Here is a 16,661-nt window from a genome sequence, read left to right on the forward strand (position 1 = left end):
CTTATTATTCTCAACGTAACGACAATCTTTCATAGAGGGAAGTGAAAAGTCTCCTATTCCTTTACTTCCTAATTTCGCAAGGGAAGGCGGTTTTATGTAAACGTGCTCGCAAGCTTCGTGTTAATTAGTTGCTATTTCCATGACAGCCCTTTGTGTCCTGTACAGTAATATAGTATTCATGAGTCGAGAGAGAGAGACTTCACTTTTCGAGGAAATTCGAGGTTGTTGCGAAACCGAGAAGACAAAAACCGGATTCCACGAAATCAAGTTAATTCCATTGGAGTCAATCGGCGGAACTTGGTCGGTGCAATTAGGAAAGCATTTAATTAACGTAAAGTGTAACGCAATCCAGCCGAGCCGTATCGATCGAAATTAATTCGATAAATAATCAATTCCGTTGCACCCCAACAACAAAACCATTCAATCGACGCGAGTAAACTCCAGAGATTAGGCCGAATTAAATTCAATTGACCGAATAAAATGTATCTCGTCACGTCTGGTATTAATATTAATCGAGCAGCTCGATTTATAACTGTCAATGAACGTTTAAAATCCCGGAGTCTGGCAGCTCATCCGAAACGAAATAATCGCTCTTAATTGGAAATTCTCTCCGTTAGTACTCCGCGCGGGAGTTATTTTCGTTAATTCGGATTTAATCGAAGCTATGGAAATTTATCCTTTTCCGTCCTCGCACGAAATTCACCGCGGGGATCGTGACATACGAGGAAAGTCATTAGGGCTGAAACCAGTCGGCTGTAATTGGGTCAAGTGCATGTAATTAAGACCCCGGGAAATCGACCCTTGACTCGCGACGATTCGAGGACCACGAGAGATCGATAACGATCTGTAAGAGATCGATCCGTCGAGCCGAACGCTGTTCGGCCATTGAGGGAGCTCGTTGCACCCGGGTTTGTTCCAAAATTCCACCTCAGTGACGCACAATTCCATAATAGAAACGGCTAATCATATCCTCTAGAAGATTCAATATGGCGGCCAGACACTTGGAGCACCTATCATCGGGTGAAGTATCGTCGAGGCAGCTTATGTATCTCGATCGATGCGAAAAACAAATAGAGAAGACAACACGTATCCGAGTTTTTACTACCTTCTCATTGGAGGTGCTCCCAACGATTGTTTTATCAGCCACTCGATAACAAGCGGCGAATTCGTTCGCTGAAGCTCTCTTTCGCGTCTTTTTCAACTTTCGAGTGTGCTTTGTTTAACCCTTTCGTTGTCGTAGACGAATACGTGCGAATGAGACATGTAGCAAAGTGGACAAATCGAAAGAAATGTTCATCCGATGATTATCGATGATTTTTAGATGGGCAACATCTTTATGGAACGCGTACGTTTAGCTTGGGTCTCTTTACAACTATCTAAGGCGAGATGTGACGTATTCAAAATGTCGGACATTGTCTGCGCTATAAATGTACGTTTACGGTATGAACTCCCATTTAACGAGGGCGTATGCGGCCAGTTCCATGCCAGCGAAAGGGTTAATATTGCCTGAGTGCCGGCATACTCGATGAATGCCATGAAAATTCAATGCGAGGATTCCGATGACAATTTTGGCGAGGTCGGGTTACTTGCACAGCTGCGGGAACTAATTCCAAATTAGCGGGTTATGCCCTTGTTCGATAACGTTGATTTACGAAAATTTAGCGAGATTTTCAGAGTAAGCAGATAAATCGTTGGATGAATTAGGTTTATTTTGTCAACGGATTCATCTCACCTCGTTCACCGTTTTTCCTGCGGTCACTTGGTTTACTTCGTTCTATTAGTCCTGTCAATTAAACTTATCGTTTACACGCATCCTTTTATCCCGGCTCGTCTAGGGTTCGTTTTTAATATTTGCCTAGGCAACAATGTGCACCGCGTAATTGAGTAATGAACGCAATTAAGCGGCTTGACCGATGTTTGATCACCGCGAACCACGCGTCCACGTGTACATCCGCGTTGGCACTCCACGTGTACAGAGAGTGCGTGTACAAATATGGTTTAACCCGACTTAAGCCTGACATATGAGTACCGATGAGCACTCGTTACGCGAATAACTTCAAACTCGAGATCGCTGTCCGAACGCTTCTTGGCCGGTATTTCATGTGGATATTTTTGACATTAGCATTCGTTTGTCCAGAGCTTTCGTCAGAGCCAATGGCAGGCTTTTCCGGGGAAATAATCGCTTTTACTAAGAGGCCTAGATAAACGTCCGTCGACGACCTCCCAGAGTTTATTCGAATCGTCCGTTCGCTCGTCGGTCCGAATGTCCGATTACGTGGTTGTCCGGGAAAATAGCCGATTCTGGTTATTTTCCCGGACACGTTCCGTTTCGTTCTAGGATCCTGTACGTTCCGACTTTTTCCGAGCCCCTCCGTCCGATCATCCACCCGTGAAACGGAATTAGGGAGCTTTAATCGAGATGTCGCGTTAAACCCCCCTTCGAGCAGAATTAGTAAAAAAAATTCAAATATTTCGCAACCTCGTCGATCAGCTTGTATTTCTTTATTGCACGGATGTTTTTGCAAAAGTCAGTCGACGTAGTCTCCGTTTGGTATTTTATTTTCTCGATACCATCGAGCCCGGTAATTTACATTCGTTGGTCGGAGCTCGGTATATTTTACAGGTGATCGTTGGGGTAGTCAATACCTCCGCAGAAACTCGGTAATAAATTCCCATCCATGTCGATACTCGCAATACCTTAGATTACGATAGTCGGGTAAAACAAACAACGGCGGGACGCTGGTGGCATCGACTGATGCACAAAGAGCTCTCAATGTTATTCTGAAATTTTAAAAGCGTTTCAGTTTTGTACGTCGCGTGCAATGCAGCTGACGCCTGCTGATCCTGCGCGAGCCCCCAAGAGTCGTCACCGTCAGCAGAAAATTTATCCTAAAGCCAATAGTCCTCGCACCTCGCGAAACAGGAACTGTCAGCATGTTGCCGTCAATCTCGATATGCAAATCAAACATTTCTATGGTAATACCCCGGCTGGAGGATATACAAAATTAGGAATAAATGCCGCGAAAGCGTCGCGTTTTGGGACGCTGCAAGAAATATCGAAGCGGACCATTGGAGATCCATTGAGTTCCTGCCAAATCGTTTCGACTTCGATTCCGCGGCGAAAATAAATCACCTCTGATATAAACCGGAATTTATAGCAGGAATTAATGGAATAAGGAGCAAATGGTATCGTTTGCGGTTATTTAACGGCAGAATCCATAACTCGTCCTGCGTTTAGATACGATCAACGTGTCTCTAGTTACGACTTTTGATGGCCAATTTGAGATCCCTGTAAATCGTCGATTCGCGCCCCATTCACGACCCCCACCCTTTATCAACCATTCCGAATAATCTCTGTATAATCCGACTGGGTCGGCCAATCAACTAAGCATATATAACATACGTATATACATATTTATACCGGTAAGCATGTATATGTGCGTGCATCGTTACGCGTGTAATAGTCTCTTTGCGTCGATTTCGATTTTCGGGGGTGTTCGCGTTTTGTGTCCTCGCATGTACAGTGCTTCCGTTTTTCTTCCCATCTGTCCCATTTTTTTTCAGCGATAATGCATGACATGGATGCAAGCACACGGATGCCTCGTTTAACGAATCGCACTACTAACTTACACCTCCCGTGAATTCAAGACTTCGATCGTATACACTAATCGTAATACGAATAAGTTTCCACGTAAATTCGAGGAATCGACCAATGAGTACTTGATATTCTGTCGAGTTCGCCTGAAAAGTCCAGTGATAAACTTCCGCGAAAGTTAAGTCATCGATAACCGAGCTTGAACTCAGGCTGCTGTGCACGTAGTTTACGGAAAGAGAATTTTTCAAAATTCTTCGAGCCCTTCCCCCGTGGTCGGAAGATTTATCATTTCCGCGTGTAGGGAAATATTTACCCTCCAGAGAACGATTCCCGTTTCCTTCCTCGGAAAATCGCGTTAATCGTTCGTCGAGTCTTCCGAATTTTTGCAAAGGAGTGAAATGCTCGTAACATTCCGTTTTGAATTCGTCGGAACACGTATCGCCTCTGACGGTGCATAATCTTTTTAGATCGATCCAACGAAAATGGGAAAAAAATATATAATTGTCGGTACAGAAATTTATGCGTTTCTTAGTCTATCTATACACGACCCAGACTAATGGAATAATAATTGTGCAGAGATAAGTAAAGTCGTTTCCCTGCGTTTGGTGGGTTTTTCAGGTGTTCCTCCGTTCCTTGAAAAATACCTAAAAAAAATGATATGACCCTCGTCGATTCCCGCCGCGGTAATACTCATTAGTGGGCAAGTGTGCCGAAGGGAATCGAATTCACGTGATCCGGAAAATTCGAAAGTTTTCATCCAACGACGGTCGATTCCATCCTGAAAATTCCTGTAATTCCGTCGTACCGCGTCCTCTTCTCGAGAACGCAACACGAGCCCCGACATGCAGAGGAGACAAAGCATTAGAAAATTGTATTCTCGCGGGACAGATGGCAAGGCCGTGGCTTTCCAGCCGAGGGAAAGCAATAAATATTTAAAAACCACCTCCGCTAATTCGCTGACCCGTCCCAGAAATGGATCACCCACGAGGGCGGCTGCAACAAATGCGACAGCGGGAGCAACGGCGATAAGGTTAACCCGCCGAATATCACCTCGGTCGATAAAAAAATGTATAAATAAACGATCTCCTTCTTTGAGAGCCGATTGCCATTGATTTCATACGATAGACAGCAATGCGATTCTATAACAAGGGACGCTAGGCCTTAAAATAGTGACAGCTCTTTGGTGATTCCTAACGATATCCATTGATATCTCGTTGAAATCCACGATTTCCTCAGTGAATACCCCCTTGAATTTTCTTACTGCTTTTAAATCTCAGTTTGGATAAGGTCCAAAAATGTCGGTCTTGGATGCCTCGACCTCACCACCTGGAAGCGCTGGCGCGTTTTGGTACACCTGTACATAATTGTCAAGACCTCGAGTGGTCAAGAGTCGCATTCGCTAGGTCAAAGCACGGAACTCAAGAGGACTTAAAGCTCCCTCGCGTCTCTTTCTCTCCCTGTTTCTCCCTATCTGGCGGTCATTCGCTCTCTCATTCTAATCTCTCAGACACTCCGAGCCTCTAAGGCCACGCACTCGTCCGGAATGATATATTCCGTTCAAGGATGTACAGCACGACGCGAGTCGGAGGTCGACCTCTTCGAGATCACTCCGACTCGCGCGACGTTTGATCCTGTCACGAGGCGAGGTCGCCAAGGCTCGACCTCGATCTCGACCTAGACCTCGACCTCGACCTCCGGGGTGCTACGTGGACGACCTCACCGCAAAGTGCCAACAGGCTCGCTAACAGAGTTAGCGCGAACAGACCCTCCGACGTGGTCGGCCCGACCGCAGCGCCGCTGTACGGCAACTTAACCTCTACCTCCGCCATCTTGAAAATCGACAGTAAAGGGTGCGTGTGCACCTCCTGGTGGCGATTGTTGATCTTCTCGCTGAGATCCTGCAGCATCGCCGCGCACTCCTCCTGAAACAGGATCACACGATTTAGGAGAGAAAGGGTTTCATGGTGATCGGCGATTTTCTCCTTATCGCTCATACCGGACCGATCGGAGTTACGCATGTACTTCCGACTTGTCTATCTTAACACGGGGCATGGCTTATGCAAAGTTCTGGAAAGTAGGGCTCGCGCTAGGTCCTTTAGCCTTTTGGAGAAGACCCGTACTCCATTGATTTCCATTTTGTCCCTCGGTGCCGCAGCTTTCCCGAATTACTTCGGCTCGTTGAATCTTTCATTTCCGGCCGACGGTTGTGCTATGAAATCGCGATACTTTGCAAACTCTGCGGATATTCCGCGATCGACGGGATATCCCCGTAACAGGAGGGGAGCCTCCTCGCCCGGGAGAATTTGGTGAAATATTCAACGACGCTCTCCTTTGGTACTCCTCGAGGACCCCGGATGAGCGATCGGATCGATGAGCTTTAATTCCATTTCGCCCCCCGACGAGGTACGTCACCGTAACGGGCTTTCTGGTATCAACGTGCGGATGTTTTATCGAAAATCGCCATTTGGCCGGTTTTGTCGCGTAATTAGACCAACGAGAGTCCTTCGCCGAAAGCTCGGCTCTCTCTCTCCGCTATGAAGAGCACGGCCAATTTGCGAGAGTCAGGATTAATAACGTTCCAGGGACGCGGGGTCGGAACGCAATCCTATTTGTCCTCTCCGGACCACAACAGGTGTAAGCCTGGGAGGACTGCGAAGACCGCCGAGGTAGCTCGGCAGATGACCATTATTTTCACTTGCGCGAAAGTGCAGCGTTACCGCCACCCTCCCCACTTACATCGCGGTTCTTCCGGACGCGGGGATTAAAGCCTCGGAAAATCCGCGCTTCCGGAAAGTTCATTTCATTCGTACCGAGTCGCGGTTATTATTTACGCGTTTAAGATCGAGCGTGTCCGGATCGGCGTTAAATCACCCCCCGTGGGATGCAGGGCTCTCTCGGTAAATAAAGCGATTTTATACAACGCTATTGAAATGAAACGCCGAAAACCGAAGGCCGAATTTTCCATCGAAATTGACCGTGCCCGTCAGTGCGCGGACAATTCCGCCGAAATTGGAGCAACGGAACTTCCGGACGGGGGGGCTGAGACCTCCGTTGTAAAGCACACGGCCAATTTACGAGGGTCAGAATTAATAACGTTCCGCGGATGCGACGCCGCGACGCAATCCTATTTATCCGTTCAGCAGGCCACAGCACAACAGGTGCAGGTGCAGCTGTGGCGCGCCAAGGAGGTACCATTATCCCGCTGCAGGCCGGATCCTTATTAATGGTAGCTAATTGGATCGCCCCGCGCCGGCTCCCTCAACCAGCCCGGGAAGAGGACGATTACGCTAACGACCCGCCGCGTTTTCATCCCGAAGATCCGACCCCGCCCTCGGCTCCTTTCTTCTGTTTTTAAATCCCTTTCGCTTTATTTAGAGGAATCTCCGCGCCGATAATCGATTCGACCCCGACCGGACTCCCTCCAGGAATCCATTGCCACCGGCCCGGCCTCCAATTATCAGAATTAAGATCATTTCTTTTCTTCTTCTTTTTTTTTTCTTTTTTTAACCATCGTATATCATCGGAGGATCCGCGCCATTTAGGTCGCGAAGATTCATGGCCGATCGTCGGAAGAGGCGTTTGCTCGATTATCCTCGCAGGACATTTCCCTTTAATTTTGCATGTGGATCGTTGTTGACATTTCATGAAATAACGTGGGGATTTTAATGCCAGTCGGTAAATTTCGATACATCGCGCATGATGCGGAGAGTAGGGAGGGAATCTAGGTTATGTTATTTCGCGGTTAATGGAGAATTTGAAATGAATTTATTATAAAATATTACACGTTCGAAAATTGAGACATGTCATTAATCGCGGGCAGTTAAATTTTCTAACGTACCCGGGAGTAACGCGTGTTTACTGTACATTACTTTAACATTAAATCCATCTCTCGAGTAATATACGTTTAATATATAATCATTATACTCACGTTAGACGTACTCTATCGTACATTAAATACGTATTATATCAGTATCTGCTTGCAAGGGGTGATGCATAATGCCGCCGTCACTAAGAATACATTTGAATGTATTATCATATAAACGCGCAAACGCGATATACGTTCGGTTTAGTTTACCGTTTAATATTGTCAGCGGAAAACATTCCGGCAAGTACATTTGCTTCATGACCTCACGGACCTACGTAATAAATTATCCAGGATTTAATTATCAACCGTGTCCCAAATATTAACGCAATACTCGAGCCGTTCAATATTTGGGGCCGGTATTTTTCTATCTCTGGATACTCCTGGATATTTTCCTATTCTTTAAAACTCTCCGATACGAGTGAGAAATATGAAATTTATTACCGATATCGAATACCGATATTAAATTCTCGATATGCCGCAGCCTTGCTCATTTCGGGGCATCGAGCGGGGGTTGACGCGAGCCAGGAAAATGTGCATCTTAAAGTTTCACCGAGGAAAATGACGGAGCACCGACGCCGATGCGTTATTCGAAAGATGAATGGTACCGTTGCGCTGAAAATGACGGAGCACCTCCGAAGCGTGTAGCCATCGGCGAAAGACTTTCGCAAATCTAACAAATCGGTTTTACATAACCTCGACTCCGGCCTCGGATAGGGGAAAAAAGTCCCCCACGGCGCGGCGGTGATTTTGCAAAATGAGAGCCGCGATTGTAGGAGCGATAACGTCGATTTTCCGTTGCAACGGGGACCCCATTTTCGGAAGGAACCTAACCTCGTCCACGAATTAACGAGAGATTCTAAATACCCAGATTTGAAATGCCCGTTCCCGAAACTCGAGATTTAATCATGAAGAAAAATCAGACCGATGTTCGATCGATTTTTCCTTTTTCCCAATCGAAGGGACCTTTAGAGGCAATCCTTTATAAACGTTGATCAGCGGTCGAGGGCTTAATCGGATTCCTGAATTTGCAGAAATCCAGTCTCGGCGTTAAAGCCCACTCGACTTTTGACACTTGGCTAAAGGGTTCGCTCTCATGCGTGGGGCTCGTTGGTATCAGTCCTTATCTCCACTTCGTTAAATTAGCGGAAGTGGAAGCTCGAGAGGGGGTCCTCTGGTTCCGTCCCGAATGAAGCGCTTATCCGTCCTCGGGTGGCTAATCGTCGGGCGAGAACGCGTTTTAAGGCTCCCGGGTGTTCCCGAAGGGACACTAGAGTGTTCCTCCCGGTTCCTGGTTCCGGTGCCATTGCGGCGGCTCCACTCGACGAACCGCAAATCCGATAAGAGTTCTCCTCGATAAGGCTTGTCCTTACGTCGCCTTAATCGCTGATTCAGGAGTCTCGACGATCTGTCGAATTCAGACGCCTGGCGTCGCGACGCGGATCGACGCAATACACAACGGGGTCGTTTCGAGCGATCGAGTAGTTCGACGACGTCGAATCGATTTCCGTTTAGCCCCCAAGATTTTCGCCTTCTAATATCTGGAAAGCGCTCCTTCGATCGGGTGACAATAATTCTCATGATTTTGCAAACGAACGTTTTAACGAGCACGGGTTTTCGAATTGTGTTAAAAAAAAAAAATTCTGGAGCACTGACGTTTCGTTAATGCGTGAAAAGAAAATTTTCCCAAGAGCGGTACCTTGAAGATAACCCCAGATAACGATCCGCGGATTGCGAGAGGAAAATCGGGATTTTATTAAACGTGGGAATCGCAAGGAAAAACGTTATAACCGCTTTTCCAGTAATTATTTCAACCACTTCCGTATAAAAACAGAAAGGAAGAAATAGTTAATTCCGTTTGCTTTCTTTTCCGAATAAATGGGTTGCCTCTCTTTCGCCGTCTCCGCGCCCCTCTCCGCTTTTCTCTCTCTCCCTTGAAAAGGGTCGTATCGATTTCTCTCTACGTTTCGCCGGCACTCTCAGGAGAGATTCTAGTAGAATCCCGAGGGCGAAATTAATCGAAGCCGTTTTCCGTTCGCGGGAATCGCAAATGTTTCCACGTAGACGGCCGCAACGTAAAGGGGCACCCCTGGAGAACGTTTCGCGCGACGTAGTCGGGTTGCGTTTCCCGGCCTTTCTTCTACGTCGTTGCTTTTTCTCCTTCTCACCCCTTTATCGGGCCGACATCTTGGGAATCAAAATGACGCCGCCACGGAAAGGGAAAATATCGTGGCGGGAGGGAGGGAAGCAATTTGCAAGTAAGTAAGCAAAGGAACGCGCGACTCCTTGAGGCTTCCCCCCGATCCTTGCGGTAACGAGTTAAAAGACAAATTCTACATGTATAAATGCATATATATTTTTTTTTTTCCTTGGAGGAATAGAAAGGGTGCAAAGCATGCTACTGAAAAAATGGGGCATGAAATGCTTAACTTTGGTCCGACTCGATTAATCGAGGTGTCGCATGGCGCGACCCGTGTCAGTTATCGTGTCGATTAAATGCGAAAAGAGAGGAGGGTGGCACAGAGAGAAAAGTGAAATTAGTCAGAGCCAATAGCATTGTTCCATGGACGGTACGACAGTCGCCATTCCCTTGTGAGGGGCACGTTATCCAATTAAGGGAGTCGTAGTCGGTCAGAGAGTTGATACAAAGGGGGAGAGGAAGAGAAGGAGAGAGGAGAGGTCGAAGAGTCAGACTCGGAGAGAGGTAGATGGAGGTTCCATTCATCCGATACTACCGTCTCCATTAAGATAACGCCCTCGATACCATAATGGCGTACTTATCTATTGTACGTCGAGTCCTCGACGTCGCTTTGTTCGCATCCTGACGTCCGTCGTCGTCTGCGAGTCCTTCGCACTCTTTGCTCTGGATCTACTCCTCGAGAGCTCTACTTCCCGACGGCCTTATGGCAGCGGAGCTCTTCCTGTCTTCCTCCTTTTTTTCTCTCTCTCTCCTAACGACGACGTCGAGCACCGTCGAGACGCACGATTTGCTCCGGTCGTTTGCCGCGAACTCGAATAAAAAATCTCCGATCGGAGCCTGACCGAGCGGACATGGATATCTGGGTGGAAGAAAATTTCAAGGTTGAAAAAAATCTTAAGAAATTAATCGGGAAGCATTCCTAATCAAAATATGTCATTTAGGTCCTGGTGGAAGCGCTGGGTCCATGGGACTCGATAACAACAGTCAAGGGCTGATATCGATACCTAGGTCGTTGATAAAACTGCAGAAAAAAAATGCATTTTTGCTCGCACCGTTTCGTGCTCGTTCTACCTATGTTGTAACACAATTCGACATCGGTTAGTTTTCATTTTGACATCTAGAGACAATATCGATCCGCAATGGTCGGTTATGGGGTGGACGTTACATTCGTAACCGTGCATTTACATCCTCCGTGATTAAATCTGGTCTTGTTTACACGGACTGAGGTCGTTTACGGATATTCTGTATAAATAGGGCTCGGTTGACATAATTGATACAATTGGCACGGAGTCGAAGCGATGCTCCACTTTTGTCTCCGATCGAGACGTCCTTATCGTTTCTACGATGGCTCGGTATGAAGGGATCCGTTCATCGATACGTACTCGTAGGGACGTTTAATGGAGAATTTCGTCCTGATTTCTCTATCCCGAACGTTCCGATTCGAGATGACCTCGAAGAAGCGACGCTGCGACGTGGCGTCGCCGCGACGCCTAAGACGACGCCCGAGGAAGAATACTCTTGGAGCGCTCCACATAGATAGCGAGCGCATTGGAGTAAAGCCAATAAAGGCACTGCCGTGTCCGCATTCGAGTATCGATCTTGAGCTCCTGACTGTTCATTGAATCTCTATGCGCCACTTTAAGGATGCGCCGGTCTGCAGGACGGGAAGAAAACTGGATTTAAGAACTTCGACTTAAAGTCGCAGCGATTAGCGAGACAGGGTAAACAAATTTAATTGGGGCGTATAATTACGTGTATCATTTTTCATCCCCCTGAATGTTCCATTCAGGGGAAGAAGCGTGAATGAAGATAACATTTTTATTGGGATTTTAACGAATTCGTAATAAGAACCAGAAGATAAGAACGAAGGGGCAAGTGTTTCAGGGACAGGGAATAATCTGCACAAGTGATAAGAGCATGTATCTAGAGTCCCATCCACCTCGACGCAAGTTGCGACATCTACGAATGTAAATGATATATAAAAAAAAAAAGATCTACTTTAACCGTGAGGCGTGTTCCGGAGTAGAAGAAATTTATTTAGCGATCTCTTCTAAATTTGTAGGAGTCCTCCGCTTGAAATGTGCTCGTCCGAGTAAAAATTCCCGATTGCGTATTCTGCATTTAAACGACCTTTCCCCGGCATTCGGGCTGACTTTCATGCATATACAACTGCAGGTACATACACGCGGGCATGTATGATCACGTATGTTGAAAGTGTACGTATGGTTAGAGGACGTGCACTCTCCGTCGATCGATTCTCCCTCTGGAAGCGAACCTTAACCTCGAGGACCGGAGGCCACTCCGGCAAGGATGAATGGCGAGGACTTCTCCGAGTAGCGAGAGACTCGATCTCGACGGGGAAGATGTCGAAGACCGAGTTGGAAAAGTCTTGCCAATTTCTCGGGCGATTTAATTGCGAATTTCACCGGGGAGAGCGGTTTCGCCGCGAATCCTGGGGGAAGGAGACGACGGCGAACAATGGGACGCTACTAAGAGGCGCGGTTTCGCCGCGTCCCTTTGCAGCTGGCAAAAAGATCGCTTTTCGATGGGAAAATTGCCCCCATGTGCACTCTTCTCCCCGAGACGCAACGGGATTTTTTTTCTCAAGGAGGGAAAATATTTCTATCCCGACGGAAACTTCGCTTGCCCAGGAAACGAGACCTTGCAACATTTCACCGAGCTATTTTTTATCCCTCGCTTTCGTCCCTAATTTTTTCATTAAAAGGGAAATCACCTAACGAAAGCCGTCGAACGATGCGATTGCGGGGACGCTCGGGCTCTAAATGATCGAGGCTCTTGGGAACTTGTTTCCGAGCGTGAAATTTATTCCCCGGGACGGTGAATTGTTTTCCGCAAGATCAAAGCGGACGGGGAAGTCGGGATGAGCTCGGGGTCGATAAGAGATGAAACTGACGTTTGGGACTTCCGAAATTCAGTCATGGGGCATCGGATGTCGTGGGCGGATGGTTTTGGCATCTGGCTCTTCGAAAGTCCAAATTATCTTGGCAGTTGGTCAACTGGGTCACCGTAAGTGCACGATTACCGGTATCGTGCCGCTAGTTCGGAGTACTCGGGAAGTCCCTTATTTTGGAAGCTCGAGGATATGCTGATACGTGGGTATTTTAAACCGCAGGGGGAGTGTTCACCAAGTCTCGGAGTTCGAGGAAGTCATTGGTCAAAAACTATTGCCGCAAAACCTTCCGGTACCGGCAAGAGATTACCGGCTACGATGAATCGGCGCTTCGTCAGGATTTTTCAAATTAACCGCTGAAAATTACTATTCCGCTGGAGAGGCGAATTATTAAATCGCCGTGTAGATTCTCTCGGCGGAATATTTAAAGCGTCTACATTGGGGAGAAGTCGAAAACTCATTTCAAGTAGCCCTTGAAGTGGCTCGTACTTGTCGGTACTGGGACGAGGTGACGCCGATGGCGCCGCCACAACCTTTTCAAGTGCTCACTAAAACTTATGAGATTTCCTGGTCGTTATGATTTCTAGGTCGGAAGGGCAATCCTTGAAAAAATCAATACACCACGGAATACGTGTGCATACGGTGTACGGTATCGTTGCCCAGGCAGAAAATGTACCCCCTCGTTCGTGTAACAATATTCCCAAATTTAATATGATTTAAAAGAGGACATCCGATATGGTTAATTTTAACCGGCGAGTTTTTCATCCACGCGAAATCATTTGCCCCATGTCGAGGTTTCGACAAACCTCGAGACCGCTCCTTCGAGACCTCTCGGTTTGGCGACGTCGACGGTTATTGGCATTTATTTGCAAGGGGACGTCGAAGCTTACGGGATATACCTTTCGGAATAATTTGTAAGTTAACCCCGGGGACTTTTTGAGGGCACTCCGGGGCCGGGTAATTAAATCGCTAACTCCTGAAGTGTAAAATTTTACCAACTCGCGAGCCCTTTGGGACCAACAAAGGTGCGATACATTTTCCGTCCAACTTGGCGGTTTTTTTTCTGCCCACGGAAAGCCGCTTACCCTTAAATGATTAATCCATGTCGTTTGATCCTTTGCGCGAGTCGGTGTCGCAAAGTAAATTCCCAAGAAGCCTGGATTTCGAGGAGCCCTCGAATCGCGACTTTGCCGCCATCACTTTTCAAGATGGCGTCAAAGTTTCCGGCTTGTCCGTTTCGTAATGGTCGCAGGGTTGGACCGGTGAATTTTCGAGGGCTACTTTTGGTAATTAAATACCTTTTACCAAGTGAAATCTCTCCGACGTTTCAGCCCAACAAAGGTGCAATTCGTTTTTGGGTTAACCCGCGAGGTCGAAGGTCGTCGTTCGTTGCTTCGAGCGTTTTTCGAGCTTCCGCCGGGAAACGGAAGGATTAACGAGCGACCACCTTCGGATGAAAATCCAACGCCAACGGGAAAGGCAGGAAAAGCTTCGGAGGGAAGAAGGCTAGATTAAGCTTTACTTGCGGGGGCTTTAAGGAAGACACTTTGTTACGTGCCCGCGATAGGTGTTCTTTACGTAACGTTCCTCTGATACGACGGTTCGGTTGAAAGGAAAACGATACGCTATTAAGAGCGATTGCTTCGCGTAGCCGGGCCCATTTTCTGCAACTAAACGCGTCCGACATTTTCGCCTGCACTTACTCGAAGATATTCCGCAATCGTTTACAAGTACGCGCGCAAACGTACAATTACGTTACCGCGATACTTTTCCAATTTCTCACCTATTATCCGCTTTCCCACGTCGCGTGCAATTATTCGCCGGCATTTTTAAAATCAGGGGGACTTTTGAAAATTACATCGAGGGTATAATTCCAGTGACTCGATCGATTTTAACTCCTCGGTGAAAGAAGTGAAAAGAGCCGGACAGCTTCGTCCCGGTGTATATTCAGGTGCACGTGCGTTTCCGACGAACCATTGATCAACGGTGCGGTAAAAATACCCTTACTTTTGTCTACGTTTAAAGCCGCGATAGATGTCGCAGGGGAAACTGGTATTTTGTCTCCGCGGGTCTCTCAAAATAGGTGGTTTCCACCTATCGGGAATTTGCATCGCAAAGAGGCCAGTAAGAGCGAGGGGGGCGCGGTGAAAGATGGCGGCGTTATCGCAATCCTCGTTGTAACTGCAATTCGGCGGGCAGTCGGACCTCGTTCCCGTCAACAATGCGTATTTATAGTTGACACTTTATTATCGAATCCACCCGGCGAACGTCCGCGCTGCCGAATCGCTCGGGAAATGAAGAATTGCCGATACTTTCGGCGGAAGAGCGAACAGGAAGAATGGCCGCCATTACTTTTTCGCGGGACGACTTTTAGCGCGAAGCTCTGCCCGGAAAGCTCGTTCGTGAAAATTTATACTTTCCCTCCCCCGTCGGCCCCTCCCGGCCTCGTCTCCTCGTTTGTCTCTTGGCGGTGCGATCGATTTCTCGAGGGTGCAAAAAGTCGAGCACCCCGCCATTCTAGTGATTTCCGAAAGTGATTCCGACCGATCCTTGGAATCTGCACTCGGCAGAAATTCGGGTCCGGCGTTCCTTTCGATTTTCTCCTCTTACCTCCTCGCGGGATCTCTCAGAAATCGAGAACGAGGAGCTTAAACGTCGTTCCCCCTATCGAGGATTCCGTGAATACGCGATATACCCCAAAAATCGATTTTTTTGCAAAAAATAGATGACACATTTTCCCTTCACAAGGCATGGATAGATTTTCACGTGTTCTCTCATTTAAAGGGTCTTGCATATTTCGGCGCATCTGTATTCCGTGGATATATGTAGGTGGATCCGCAATTCATGATAGTATTTCGGCACAAGGGGGAAAGAAATCGAGCGGTAATCCCTGGGACGGATCTCGAGGACGAAGATGGCGAAAAGGTCGAAGGAATCGAGAGCTGGTGACGGATCCGCGAAATTCCTTCGAGGTCGGAATCGCCACCACGTCGGAAAGGTCGGGGTGCGTGTAAACGCGATTCCAGAAGCCCCCTTTCGCACCCCGAAAGGCATGTGCCGGGGTGAACGGACCCTACGAGGATTTCCTCGATATTACTTCTTCTTTTCCCTGTATCCTCGTTTTCCTCGGTTCATTTCATTTCCGATGGGGACGTTCGGTGACTCGTCAAAGGCCAGGGGCGAGGAGGGGGAGTCATCTATAGGGGAAACGACCCGAGGAATTGGCAGGGGCTATTTTCGAAATACAAACATAACCGATCGGAAGATTTCGAGACGTATGGAGCGGCATGAATAAAATCCGAATCCCGAAGAATTGGATTCGCGCCTCGCGTGATAAATCGATGATACGTGGGGGAAATTACCCGCCTAGGAAAAACGGGACATTTACGTATGATTTATTTATTGAAAGTCGAGGCTACGTTTCATTCAATTTTTTATATATGCGATCATTTATATTTAACTTTAATAATAATTAGACCCATTCCGTTTAATTCGCTGTCAATTAATTTTCGTACCGCACGTGGTGGACGGGCGTAAAAAAAATCTGCGTTCCTGAGTCATATATTTAGGGCGTGTGCATGTAAACGCACGTGCGCGGATACGCTGCGACAAAACTACCCATGCTTGCGGCACGACTTACGATAATTACAGCTCATGCTTTCCAAAGGATGTGCGGGAAATTGCTAAACCGCATAGCTTATCTCCCAGACGTCCCCGTTCGTCCCTCGAGAGCGGTAATGTATAATAATTGTTAGCACATTTTCGCATCATAAGTTGCGCCCGAGCGCGGGGAGTTCTTTCAAAGCGTATGCAAGAAATTATTACACCGCTCGACGTTACTTCCGGAGGTCCTTGTACAGTTATCGCTGATGTATGGCACAGTAATTGCTACTAAATTTCCCCTCGGTACCCAAGACGAGGATATACTCAGGGAAAAGTCCTTTCGACGTCGCCAGGACATCCGTGTTCGAGTGAACGTTAAATAAGGGACGGGTTTGATGAAAACCCCCGGAATCTGCCGAATCAAATCCTCGAAAAGATGCCGGGCGAGGTAACGCGATATATAAATATGCTTTGTCGATGAGGCAAACAA

General features: G+C 47.4%; 1 protein-coding gene across 1 annotated transcript in view; it reads right to left on the bottom strand.

Annotated features, from left to right (window-relative positions):
• Positions 1-4,039: 4,039 nt before the first annotated feature.
• The window catches only part of LOC105697902, a 168,704-nt gene continuing 156,082 nt past the window's right edge, over positions 4,040-16,661 (bottom strand). The window contains exon 17 of the mRNA XM_012421634.1: positions 4,040-5,517. Coding sequence (XP_012277057.1) covers positions 5,230-5,517 — 288 coding nt within the window. The 3' untranslated portion in view covers positions 4,040-5,229. The remainder of the gene's footprint in view (positions 5,518-16,661) is intronic.

Source organism: Orussus abietinus, unplaced genomic scaffold (assembly GCF_000612105.2).
Source record: "Orussus abietinus isolate OABI.00-Male unplaced genomic scaffold, Oabi_2.0 scaffold1, whole genome shotgun sequence".
Classification (NCBI taxonomy): Eukaryota; Metazoa; Arthropoda; class Insecta; order Hymenoptera; family Orussidae; genus Orussus; species Orussus abietinus.